Raw genomic sequence first — 12,895 nt, forward strand, 5'->3', positions numbered from 1 at the left:
TTGTTAACTGCTTCCTTTTTCTCCCCATCTACTTCAAAATCATTAAGTTCACATGTTGCCATTACTTTTGTCTTTTTGAGATTAAGTTTAAGACCATATTTATCACTTTCTTCTTTAACTTTCATAATAAGTTCCTTCAAATCTTCTTTGCATTCTGCTAGCAAGGTGGTATCATCTGCATACCTCAAATTATTAATATTTTTTCCTCCAATTTTAATTCCAACTGAAGACTCCTCCAGCCCTGCCATTCTTAAAATGTATTCACTGTACAAGTTAAACAGGTACGGAGATAAAATACATCCTTGTCGCACCCCTTTACCTATTGTGAAATACTCAGTTTCTCCAAGATCTGTTCAGACAGTAGCTTCTTGTTTATAATAAAGATTCCTCAGAAGGATAATGAAATGCTCTGGGACTCCCATTGTTCTCAACATATTCCACAGTTTCACATGATCTACAGAGCTAAAAGCCTTGCTATAGTCAAGGAAACAAAGGTAGACATTCTTGTGATATTCCTGTGTTCTTTCTATTATCCATCTCACATTGGTGATATGATCTCTTGTTCCTCTGCCTTTTCAAAATCCTGCCTGTTCATCTGGCATTTCTCTCTTCATGAATGGTTCCAGTCTTTTCTGAATGATCTTAAGTAAGACTTTACTTACATGAGAAATCAATGCTATAGTTCTGTAATTTTCGCACGCTCTTCCATCGTGTTTCTTCGGTAAAGGTATATAAACTGATTTTTTCCATTCACTAGGCCATGTAGTTGTGATCCAAATTCGCTGACATAGAGCTGTTAAAATTTTAACTGCCTATTCTCCCAGGGCTTTGAGCAGCTCAATGAGTATTCCATCTCCTCCTGGTGCTTTCTTTCTTTAATTCCGACTGGATAGCTTTGCAGTGCCCACCTCACTTCACTCTCCAGTGGTACTGACATCAAAATTGAATTTCTGCATGGACAAAGCCGCCACCATCTTTCCTTCACCAGTTACCATGCTGAGCTCTAATTTCAAAGAATTTGTAAATAAACTTAAACAAAAAAATATCACACACTATTAACACTGCAAGCGCACAACTTTTATAGCAACTCTTACTCATGCACACACACTTATATTCTATTAATTATTTCAAAAACTTATCTCAAAAGGTTGCTCTTTTTACACACTGCTACTTCTCACGACACTTTGAGTCGCTAGTGTCGTTCTTATTCTTTATGATGGTCAGCATGGATTTCTAAAGGATAGGTCTTGTTTTGCAAATGTACTTGAATTTTATGATGAACTAATGAATGTGTTAGATAAGGGAGAATCATAGTCAATGATACCTTGGACTTTGCAAAGGCATTTGATAACTTACCACATGATAAGTTGGTGTACATGCTTTAGATGTATGAGAATGGATAGTATATTAATTAGGTGGCTATCTGAATGAGATGCTAATTCCTTTGCACATTCTTGTAATACACAGCTCCAATGACTTTATTTCATTTTAAAGTTCTACAGTATCCCGAGCTCCTCCAATGATCACTCATTAACTCAAAGATTAATAAATAATATTATTTCATTTATTTATTTTTTTGTATGAAGGATAATAAAATAAATAAAGAAGGAAAATAAAATATGCTAATTCTGTGTTCATTTATATAATAGTTAATGAGTAGTGGTGGCTTTCTCTCTCAATTACAAGAATTTCCCAAAGATACCATTAATGAAGAAACTGTAGAATTTATGCAACCATATTTTGACATGGAGGATTATAAATTCGAAAATGCTAAGAAAGTCTGTGGCAACGTGGCAGGTTTATTATCTTGGACCAAATCTATGGCTGTTTTCTATGACGTTAACAAAGAGGTGTTACCATTAAAGGTAAGCTTTTCATTTTCTCTCTGTAATTGAAAAATATGAATATACTATTGGTATGAGGAAGTACTCAATAAAAATATATCTAATTAAAGTTTACATTAAAATATCACTTTTAAATACACTTTGTTAACAGTTTCTTTCATGAAAAGAATTATGCAGTTAAAATTTATACTTGGATTTATACCTACTTTACCTGAATCTTTTTAACAATTCTCTCCCATACCACCATCAATGGGATCCAGTGGCTTGCCCATGTTTGCCATGCTGAGCAACCATTGGACATCTGAAAGCAGGGGGGGGGGATCATGGTAATCTCACACTGTGCTGGCCTCTGCTTCAGCAGTATAGGCAGTAATCAATGGCTTACCAGGTTCAATCGGCCAGTGGGCTCACTTGCAAGGGTTAACAGTCTAAGGTTGCAGTAAGTATATTTCCCAGTGATTCAGGGACAGGGTCCAAGTCTTTCTGCAATGCCAGTATGGCATCAGGGGTAGCTCTGGAATTTCACTCCTGAACTCAGGCATTGCTTACTGAGTACTGGCTGTCCAAATATGACTATAGTAAGTGAGGAGCTCTGGTGTTGAATCAACACCAGAGCTCCCCCCACTGGGGTTGAATCAAACTCACTTTAATAATGGGCAACTTTCATCCTCAGGTTTATTAGGGGCCCCCCCTTAAGCCTCAACCCTGTCCATAAACTACTGAAACATCAACTGAAAACAAAAGAGTGAAGCAAAAGAACATCAAAGACAGCAGTAAACATACTGATCTTTTTAATACTACACTCAACTGAAGAACTTCTTACACCTATGAATATGTCACCTTTCTTCATCCAGAAGAGATTCGAAGGATTGGCAGAGAAATTTAATCAATCCTTTCCCCAGTCCACAATGTTCTCTTCAGATGGATTTTAGTGTTACTCTAGCCATTCCCTACATCCAAGGCACATCCGAAAAAATAGTCAAAATTTTAAAGAAATACAACCTATGCACAGCTTCCAAGTCCCACTTGAAACTAGCTATCCTTATCCGTTTCACTAAAGCCATCTCTCTGCTCTCTCAGTTCCTGGTGTATATATAGTTCCCTATATTGTGGACAAACAGGAAGATCAGCCACTACGTGCACAGAAGAACAAAAAAAATTCATCTGCAATCATGAATATGGTCAATCGGACTTAGCAGATCATGTTTTGAATTCAGCTCATAAAATGAATTGGAAACACACCACCATGCACCATGAGCAAATATTCTAAAAACAGGCTTGAGAAAGTCTGTTTTTAGAATCTGTTGCTTTTCTCAAAAATCAGCTTAACCTGAATAAATATGGTTTATTCAGGTTGTAAATATATGATAAAAAAAAACTAATATGATAAAAAACTAAGCCTATCTAAGCCGATTTGTAGAAAAAAAAAAAGCTATAACTTAGTGATTATATGTTTCATGCACATCATTTGCACATTCTTGTTTAATCCTGAGGCTCCAAGCATTAGCAATATTGGGGCGTCATAGGTTTTTGTCAGTCAGTTTACAATTGATACTCATGGGCTACATAGTTGTGATTTGTTCATCCTTTGTGAACATTTGCAGTATTGTACTTTATTGAAAATTAAGTCTTATTTTTATATTAAATCAGTGTATCATGTGTATATTAAATATGTCTATACTAACATTTACAGGGAGTTTTAAAGCCTACAAGAGTTGTATGGCAGATCTGAACTCGCAAGTGAAAAAATTGGAGCATGGAACATAAATGGTTGGCCACCCTTGGTGCAGGTTTTTTGCATAGAGAGTTGTGATTGATTGGAATGCATTGCCTGAGAGTGTAGTGTCTGCAAAAAATTTGAATGTATTTAAGTCATGGTATGATGAGCTTTGTATATGAAAAAAGGACCTCCTGCGATGTGTTTTTGACTCAAGAGATCTTGGGATGATAATAATAATATTTCTGTTCACCCAGGTTGAAAGTTTTTTCACTTGGTTGTACAATAAATTAAAGATGCCAAGAAATTATAGCATTGGTTTAATCTTTTATCCAGTGTAAGCAAACAAAGTTTGCATGTGAATTAACTTCGTGACTCGGCAACTCATATATAGAGGCTAATGATTTCACATCACTTGCCTTAATATCCCATAATGCAAACCACATATCCTTATGGAGATGTATAATGCTATGCATTATGGAAGGGTCACCTGGTTTTGATCTTTAATTTAATTTATAGTATAAACAAGAGGAAAAACTTTCAATTACTATCTCTAATCCAGAGTATTTTAGTAGAGACATGACACCTTTTGGCTACTTGTATATGAAAATATGACTTCTTCATTACCTTGGTATCACTTTTGGGTCTGGGTCCCACTGATGTGATTTAGTGTTGAAGTGGTTGCCATGCTGAGATATGAGTGGCCCTGTTCATTGGCATGTTTTTGCCATTGTGGTGGGAGTGAGCCTGCCTTTGGACAGAACCACAGCTGAGGGTTACTTTCCATGGCAGGGTGGACCTATCACTGAGTGAGACCACTGCTGAGTAAAATGATCCTTTGGGTCTCTTGCGCTTGCTGAGTTTAGAGTGATCTGGAGGATCGCCTGAGTTTTTAGAAACTTCCCTTCACTTATATAGTGAAATTGGTCTGGATAATGATCCTTGCCAGAATGCATAGCATTATACATATCTGCAGTGATAGGTGTTTTGCATTATGGGATACTGAGGCAAGTGATGAGATGTCATCAGCCTCTATATACAAGATGCCCAATTGTGAAGTTGCTTCATGTGTAAGCAAACAGAGTAGTAAAATTTGTTTGCTTAGATAAAGGAATCTTGGATTAAACCCAGAATATAATTTCTTGGTATCTTTATTTTATAGTTTAACCAAGTGAAAGAACTTTCAACAACTATGAAACAACAACTAATCCAGAGTATTTTAGTAATAAGGTGCTACACCTTTTGGCTTGTTGCATATGTAAATATGACTTCTGTATTACTTCAATCTTAGTTTCACTTCTGGGTCTGGCTCCCGCTGATGTGCTTTTGTGCTGAAGTGGTTGCTTTCCCTGAGATGTGAGCATCTCTGCTTGGTGGTGGGATGGGCCTGCCATTGCGCAGAGCCACTGCTGAGGGTTCTTCTTGGTGGAGGGGTGCGCCTGTCACTGGGTGGAACTACCACTGAGTTACTATTATTATTATTATTACTACAGGTATCTCCATGGAGTCAGTAGATTCATCGCAGGAGACCCAAACTAGCAAAACAATATTTGTCATATCTCTTCTTGAATTCATTTACAGATGAAGAGCTCACAACTAAGTCAGGCAATGAATTCCACTCGTTCACCACCCTCCAGGCAAAAAACCTTGTTCTGACACCCTTGTTAACCACGCTCTTCTTTAATTTCCAGGGATGACCTCTTGTTCTTCCATCGCTATCACACAGCTGAAACATTTCCCCTGCATCAATCCTATAAAAACCTTATAGTAATTTAAATGTTTCTATCATACCCAATCTTCTCCGCCTACCAACCAACCTCTGCAATCCACAAGCTCTCAATCTATCAATGTAGAGAGCATTTTTTACATCACTTACCAACTTAGTCACTCTTCTCTGAACCCTCTCCACAGCCTCCTTATCTCCAAGGAATCCAGGTGACCAGACCTGAGCACAGTAATCCAAATGTGGAAGTATCAATGCTTTATAATGGGGAATAATAATCTCTTTATCTCCGGATGTCAGTGTGTTCCTCAACAACCAAGTAATCCTATGTGCAATCTTGGGCACCTTAGCAACGTGTCCTCTGAACTTCATCTCCCTATCTACCAACACCCCTAAGTCCCTAGCCTCATCAATCGAGTACTGTTCCATCAATATAGTACACAGCTGGTAATCTTTTAATCCCAAAATACATGACTTTCCACTTTCCACATTGAACTGACATCCATTACCTTTTGCCCATTCTAGCAGCTTATTTAAATCATCCTGCAAACTTTCAACATCAGCTTGATTTTTTATTGTGCTACCCAACTTTGCATCATCAGCAAACAACTGAATATCTCCCTGTAAGCCATTTCCTATATCATTTATATATAGCAATTAAACAACAATGGCCCAAGTACAGAGCCCTGAGGCACACCACTGGTCACCTGCCTCATCCCAGACTTGGCTCCTCCATACACTACCTTCTGGTATCTCTCCCTGAGCCATTCTCCTATCCATATCACCAATTTAGTGTCCATTCCCATCTGCTCCAATTTACGTAACAGTGTTCCATGGGGTATCCTGTCAAAAGCCTTAGAAAAATCCAGTAGTACCACTGTGTAGCCAGTTCCTATGTCCAACTCAGATGTCATTCTGTTATGAAAAGTTAATAGATTGCTAAGGCAGGATTTACCTTTAACAAAACCATGTTGGCCTCTATAGAGTATCATATCCTGATCCACCCATTCTTGAATTTTGTCTTTAACCAACTTTTCCAATACTTTTACGACTACTCCTGAGATGGTGATTGGTCTGTAATTAACTACCGCAGTTTTAGAGCCATCCTTATGCAAAGGAACCACTTTACCTAACTTCCACTCCCTAGGGACCATACCAGAGTTCAAACTTAAATTAAATATCCAAGTAAGAGGGGTTGACAATTCATTTCGACATTCACACAACACCCGAGCTGATATTCCATCTAAGCCTACACAGTGTTTTCATATAAATTTTCTTAGCTTCAATTCTCACATTAGTTATTGCTACAGGTACAGAGATATCCTCACTTGTGTGATAGACTTTTGAAAAGTGATCACTCAGTAACTTGACTATTACATCTGATTTTGTCACCTCAATACCATCAGCACCCACTAATGTTATCCTTCCAAAGTCATTCTTCCTTTTACTTGCCACATAGCGGAAGAACTCTTTGGGATTACCCTTGATCTCTTTGGCTAAGGTCTTCTCATAATCTGATTTAGCTTTTCTTACTATGCTGGTAACTTTCCTATCTTGAGCGAAAGATAGGAAAGTTACCAGCTAAAAAGTTACCAGAAAGTTACTCTGGTACTGCTCATGGGTGTACTGATCGCCTTTCTTGTAAATTCTACATAACATTTTCTTTTTTTGCAGGTCAAGCTTGATACTACTGCTCATCCATCTAACACCTGCCTTGTTTGACTTCCTGACTGAGATGGTGATTATTTCAATCATGTGACCATGGGGACACAATCTGATATTGCTTTCCTCGGATACCCGCTGATTTTATCCCATGCACTGCTAACATATTTCTCCTGCAATATCTTCTCCCATGGGATGGCTGCAAGCTCACTCCAAAGCTTGTTATAATTGCCTAACCAGTAGTTCCGAATATACCCTTCTTAACAGAAAAATCCAAGGATTTTGCAGTACCACATGATCGCCTTCACATGATCGCCTTCACCAGTTGGAGGTAACAAGATACCTTACTTATGCATATATCCTCTGAACCAGTAACCAGGTCTCGTAGAAGATGTATGAACTCCATTTCCTTTTTGCTACGTGATATTTCCTCCTTCCAATTTGTATCACCATAATTAAAATCCCTCATATGATCAATATAAGGCTGTGTACTATATTGATCATATTGTACTGCAGGAAATGGATGAGATTCAAGATTTGGAAGTGATGGTTGACAGTAGACTGAAGTTCAGAGGGCATATTGCAAGTTTGGCAAAGACTGCACATTGTAACGCTGCTATGATAAGAAATTTTCTAACATGTAGGAATCAGGAAGTAGTTGTGCAACTGTATAATGCACTGGTCAGACCACACTTGTACTGTTGTGCTCAAATTTGGTCATGGTTTCAGTGTGATGTGGAAACATTGGAGAGGATCCAGAGACGAGCGACTAAGACCATATCAGGACTTTGGAATGCTGGCTATGGAGAGAGATTGAAGAAATGTTGATTGCCGAGTTTGGTGGATCAAAGGAAAAGAGATGATATGATAGAGACATTTAAGTTAGTGAAAAGAGTTTACCAAATTAATCCAGAGGAGATTTTAAAAAGAGTAGAAGGTGAAAAGGTAAGAACCCAGATACCTTCCCTGGAAGTTATGTAAGAATGTGGTGAAGAGGGGCTTGAGGAGTAGGTTTTTTACATGGAAAATTGTCAGTGAATGGTACTCATTACCAGAATGTGTTGTTAATGAAAGAAGTGTTAGAGATTTTAGGATTCTATATGATGGATATATTGTCAGTTCAATGAACCTCCCATGATGAGTCTGCCGACTCCATGGAAGTTGCTACAATAATAATAATACAAATACTGGTATATTTATATTATTTCCAGAAATTTTTTCTTTTTTTGTAACTGCTGCTTAATGATGCTATTCATCCATGTAACTCCTGCCTGATTTATCCACTTTATTTACTCCCTAAAAGATATTTAAGGAGCAGATAAAATTTACACTTTAGTGATAAAAATTTCAGCTCTTTGCATCTCAGCACCTCTATTCCTAGAGTTCTTGTTCTAGGGGTAATTGTAACCATAGCTGTGCTCAACAGTTAGACACTGCATTTGAAAATAATAAGCATTTGGTCAAATAACTGAAAGTAAAAAGATTCTGTGGTAGGAACCACTATCAAATGTAAAAAATAATCCTGCAGTATAGGTGCACTATATGCAGAAATAAAGTAGATGCAAATTATAGCCTTGTGGTTAAGTTAATCCCATGCGCACTAATGAGCAATATTTATGCCATTAGCATCAGCAACGTTAGTATGAAACAACAAATACATAGTTAAAAGTTCAGTGTTAGTACTTCAAAAATTAAAGAAATGATACATGTCAGAAGGCATTAGCTGTTAACTATCAGCAAAATGTACTCCACATCAGTGGAGCAAGACCCAGGAAATGACCTACTTTGAATCACTGCAGATCCTATATATTACCATATAAAAGTAGTGAAATGGTGTATCATCATATTATTCACATAGTCTCACTCACTATCACAGGAGGTTGAATGAAATATTTTTCCATAGTCATAAAGTACACCTTCTGTCCAAAAAGAAACTGAACTTTTCGAAAATAGAAGAAACTACCGGCGCCACCTGTTGTATCATTTTGTTGTTGAAAGCAGCAACCTTCATTAATGTTATGTCAACTGTTTATGACATTTGTTTCATTAGAGACCGAGTTATAGTGCCAGATTGACAGTATGTTTTGAGGAAAGGTCGGAAAATGAGTTTCAAGCAGAGAGTTGCGATTGACTTTTGTGTTAAACTTGGTAATAGTTTTACCAAAATACATCAAATGCTTCAAAAAGCATATGGTGATGAATTTATAAGCATTCATCACCGTATGCCGTACTCAAGTTTATGAGTGGTTTAAGTGGTCATGAGACGCTTGAGGACGACGAAAAGCCGGGCCATCCAAAAACTGGACTGAGCGAAGTTAACATCCAAAAAAGTGCGTGATTTCATCAAAGAAAACCCGAAATCGTCCATGACATTGATTGAAGATGAATTGGGAATTCCCAAATCAACTATGCACAACATTTTGACCAAGAGTTTTGGGCCTTCGTAAATTGAATTCGTGATTTGTTCTCTGCAAGTTGACCAATGACCAAAAAAAGTATCGAATTGAACACTGCAAGGACCTCATTAAAATCACTTGTAAGGACTCAAACTTCCTTGAAACAATTGTTACTGGTGACGAAACGTGGTGCTTTGAGTATGAGCCCGAAACACAGTGCCAGAGTGCTGAGTGGAGACCATCAGAAGAGGATCATCCGTAACAAAGTTGCATGGAGAAGTCAAAAGTAAAGACAATGCTGATTTGTTTCTATGATTCTAAGGGCATTATCCACAAAGAATTCGTTCTGCCTGGCCAAACGGTCAATGGTGAGTTTTATCTTGAAGTTTTGAAGCAATTGATAGCGAGAATTTGTCACGTATGGCATGAATATCATCACTACCGACCGTTCGTCAAAACACACTGTCACTCTTGGCACTATAACTCGGCTTCTAATGAAACAAATGTCATAAAGAGTTGACACGACACTAATGAAGGTAGGCACTTTCGACAACAAAAAGATACAACAGGTGGCACCACTAGTTTCTTCTATTTTCGAAAAGTTCGGTTTCTTTTTGGATAGAGGGTGTATATTACACTTGACAAGAAACCCTATTCTTATTTTAATTCTTACCCAAGAGTCAGCAAACAAAGTTTGCATGCAAAGTATCTTCATGACTAGTCTTTTTTTATATATAGGCTGTTGACTTCACATCAATTGTCTTAGCACCCAATAATGCAAAGTACACTTCCTTTTATATCTATGTATTGATGAGACCTCAATATAGTGCAAAACACTCTCTAACTGGTGCTGCACACTTTTTAGTGTGCAGCACCAGTGTGTGTGTGTGTGTGTGTGTGTGTGTGTGTGTGTGTGTGTGTGAGAGAGAGAGAGAGAGAGAGAGACAAAGAGATTTAGTGATTTGGTTTTTCAGGCAAATCTTGCTGAACAAGAAAAGAAAGCTGCTGCTGCAAACAGAGATTTGAACAAAGCTTTGAGTATATTAAAAGAGAAGGCATTAGAACTTCAAGAGGTTCAGAAGAAGCTTGATGATGCTAATATAGAAAAAAAGGTATGTTTACATTAATTTTTTAATATTGTATATGCCATCATTTATATGATAGATTTTGATGATTTATTTTGATCACAGTGTCACTGTCATTGTTTCATTTCCTTTCATCCAACAATGAACTAAAAGGAAAGAGTGAGGACATGTGGTGAGAGGAGATAGATGCTTGAACATCATACTCATACAGACAGCAATCAGTTCCATTGCTCAGATGCCACTACTTGGACTCCCTTACAGTCATGAACTCTCAGAGTATGTGGCAACAGAATTATGAGATTTATAATTCTCCGAACAAGTCAAAAATCTGTCACTTCCTGACTTGTTACTGACAAATTTGGGCCATGTACTATCTGGCTGCTAGTTTACACTACTATTGTTTATACTGATATGGGAGCAAATGCATGCCATTCATATTAGTCAACATTAACAGTGCTATCTTATACACACACATATCTTATATGTGTGTGTGTGTGTGTGTGTGTGTGTGTGTTCAAGGCTTGAACACACACACACACACACACAGAATGTCATACTTTGAATGATTCTCTCTAATGTCTCCAGAGAAAATTTAATAATTTAGCAAAAGGATATGTAGCTTATCTGTCTCCAGGACAAATTGTAATCAATCTTTCATTGCATCAGCTGAGTAAAGAAGCACAAAAGAAAATACCTAGTTTGCAAATCATGGAAGAAATTGATTGAGGCATTTATAACCTTACTAGTTGCAGTGATATCCAGCTATATGTAACTAACATTCTGACATCTAGAGATTATTATTTCACAGGCATCTATATGTAGCATTAAGCTTCATCATTGGAGACCCACTAAACATTTCACCAAGCACTAATTACCATTCGTACAGTACTACCTGTCATATTCCTCTTTGAACATTTGAAATCACTTTGAAATGCTCATAAGAACATTGTTAAGTTTTAACTGATTTAAATTTTCTGCATTTGTACTTATCAGAACAGAAACAAAAGTGCAAATAAATGAAATTTCTTTTCCAAGCACTCACCAGTGGTTCAGTTTAAAAATGCATATTTTTTTAGATGGGAATTGGTCATAGCATAAGTACTGGTAATTTGCATTTTCTTCCTGTATTTCAGATGTGAAAAAAAAAGAATTAGCAGTGCCTCTAACCAACCTCTTTAATTTAAGCATTAACTTTGATGTGGTCCCAAGACAGGGGAAAAAGAGAAAAATAGTTCCCTTGCATAAAGGAAGCTCCATGATAGAGGTTCTAATTATACCCCATTCAGTATCCCAGGACTGGTAACAAACATATTGGAAATATGTTTCCACATATTTTAGGAATTAGTGGATTGGAATATGATATTCTGCTGGTGATGGAAACACAGCTTTATTAAAAGTGTATTTTTCCTTGCTAATTTATTCACTTTTTAAAATAAAGTGACTGCTGGTGTGAAGAACATTTGACAGAATACAACTAGGAACTCCATAACTTAAACTGGAGCAAACGGAGACATAGATAAGAAACAGTTGAATAGCAGGATGGCTAATGAGCAGACATCAAAGATTCATTTTATATTTGATGGTATTCATAACACCAAGAACAAAATAAATAAGTAATTTATTAACTAGCTAATATTTTGTTGGATTTCAAACCAACATATTCAGAGAACAAACATCCTGTCATGCTACAAAGGCACTTGGAGCCTTTTTATGTTGGGAAAATCAAAAAAAAGTTTACACCTGGTTAGAGTTGGTGTTAAAATAACTCTCCCAAATTGAAAGCAGGATGTGTAAGAGAGAAACAGAACTTCTGAGAACTTAGATTGAAGAAATGCAGACTGAGTTGAAGAGGGTGAATGAAGATATTAGGAGGATAGAGAGGTTGGCCAGTGCAAGAAGAATGATAGTAGGTGTAAGAAAACAACATCAGAGAGCAAGGGAGAGACAGGGGAAGAGTGGAAATTCCAGAAATTCATGAGAAAGTAGAAGCAAGGCAGCAGAGAGAAAGGAGGGACAGCAGAAGAGAGGAAATTGCAGAATTCAAGAGAATGTGAAAACAAGGAATAGGAAGACGAGAGGGAGGAGGGAGAGAAAAGAGAGAGAGAGATGGAAAGCTGTAAGAGTCAATGATGCCAGTGAGAGAAGGATGAATGAATCTGTTAGGAACATCATGTATCGAGATTCAATGATTCGGGACATGCAGGTATAGTACCAGAGGAGTGCTTGCCCAGGGGAATGGTAGAAAGTGTGACACTTTCAGTGAAGAGGGGCGAAAATGTGGAGGAGATGATAGAGATGATTGGGATGAAGAATCTGAGAGATAGTATAAAATGTGAAGCATGGGATTTGAGGTTGATGTTAGAGACAGTGCAGGAGAAATGTGAAAGAGGAAGTAGGAAGCATGTTGCCTTGGTATGATAATGCTGGATGATGATGGTAGGAATCTGCAGGAATCTGTTTGAGGACAG

General features: G+C 37.4%; 1 protein-coding gene across 1 annotated transcript in view; it reads left to right on the forward strand.

The window, feature by feature from the left end:
- The window catches only part of LOC150095635 (dynein axonemal heavy chain 8-like), a 2,108,518-nt gene that overhangs the window by 1,360,229 nt on the left and 735,394 nt on the right, over positions 1-12,895 (forward strand). Inside the window, exons 60-61 of the mRNA XM_090409931.1 lie at positions 1,650-1,865; positions 10,317-10,454. Of these exons, the coding sequence (XP_090266057.1) occupies positions 1,650-1,865; positions 10,317-10,454 (354 nt within the window). The remainder of the gene's footprint in view (positions 1-1,649; positions 1,866-10,316; positions 10,455-12,895) is intronic.

This window comes from Typopeltis vanoorti, chromosome 20, assembly GCF_054136105.1.
Source record: "Typopeltis vanoorti isolate ZY-2024b chromosome 20, IOZ_Tvanoo_1.0, whole genome shotgun sequence".
NCBI lineage: Eukaryota > Metazoa > Arthropoda > Arachnida > Uropygi > Thelyphonidae > Typopeltis > Typopeltis vanoorti.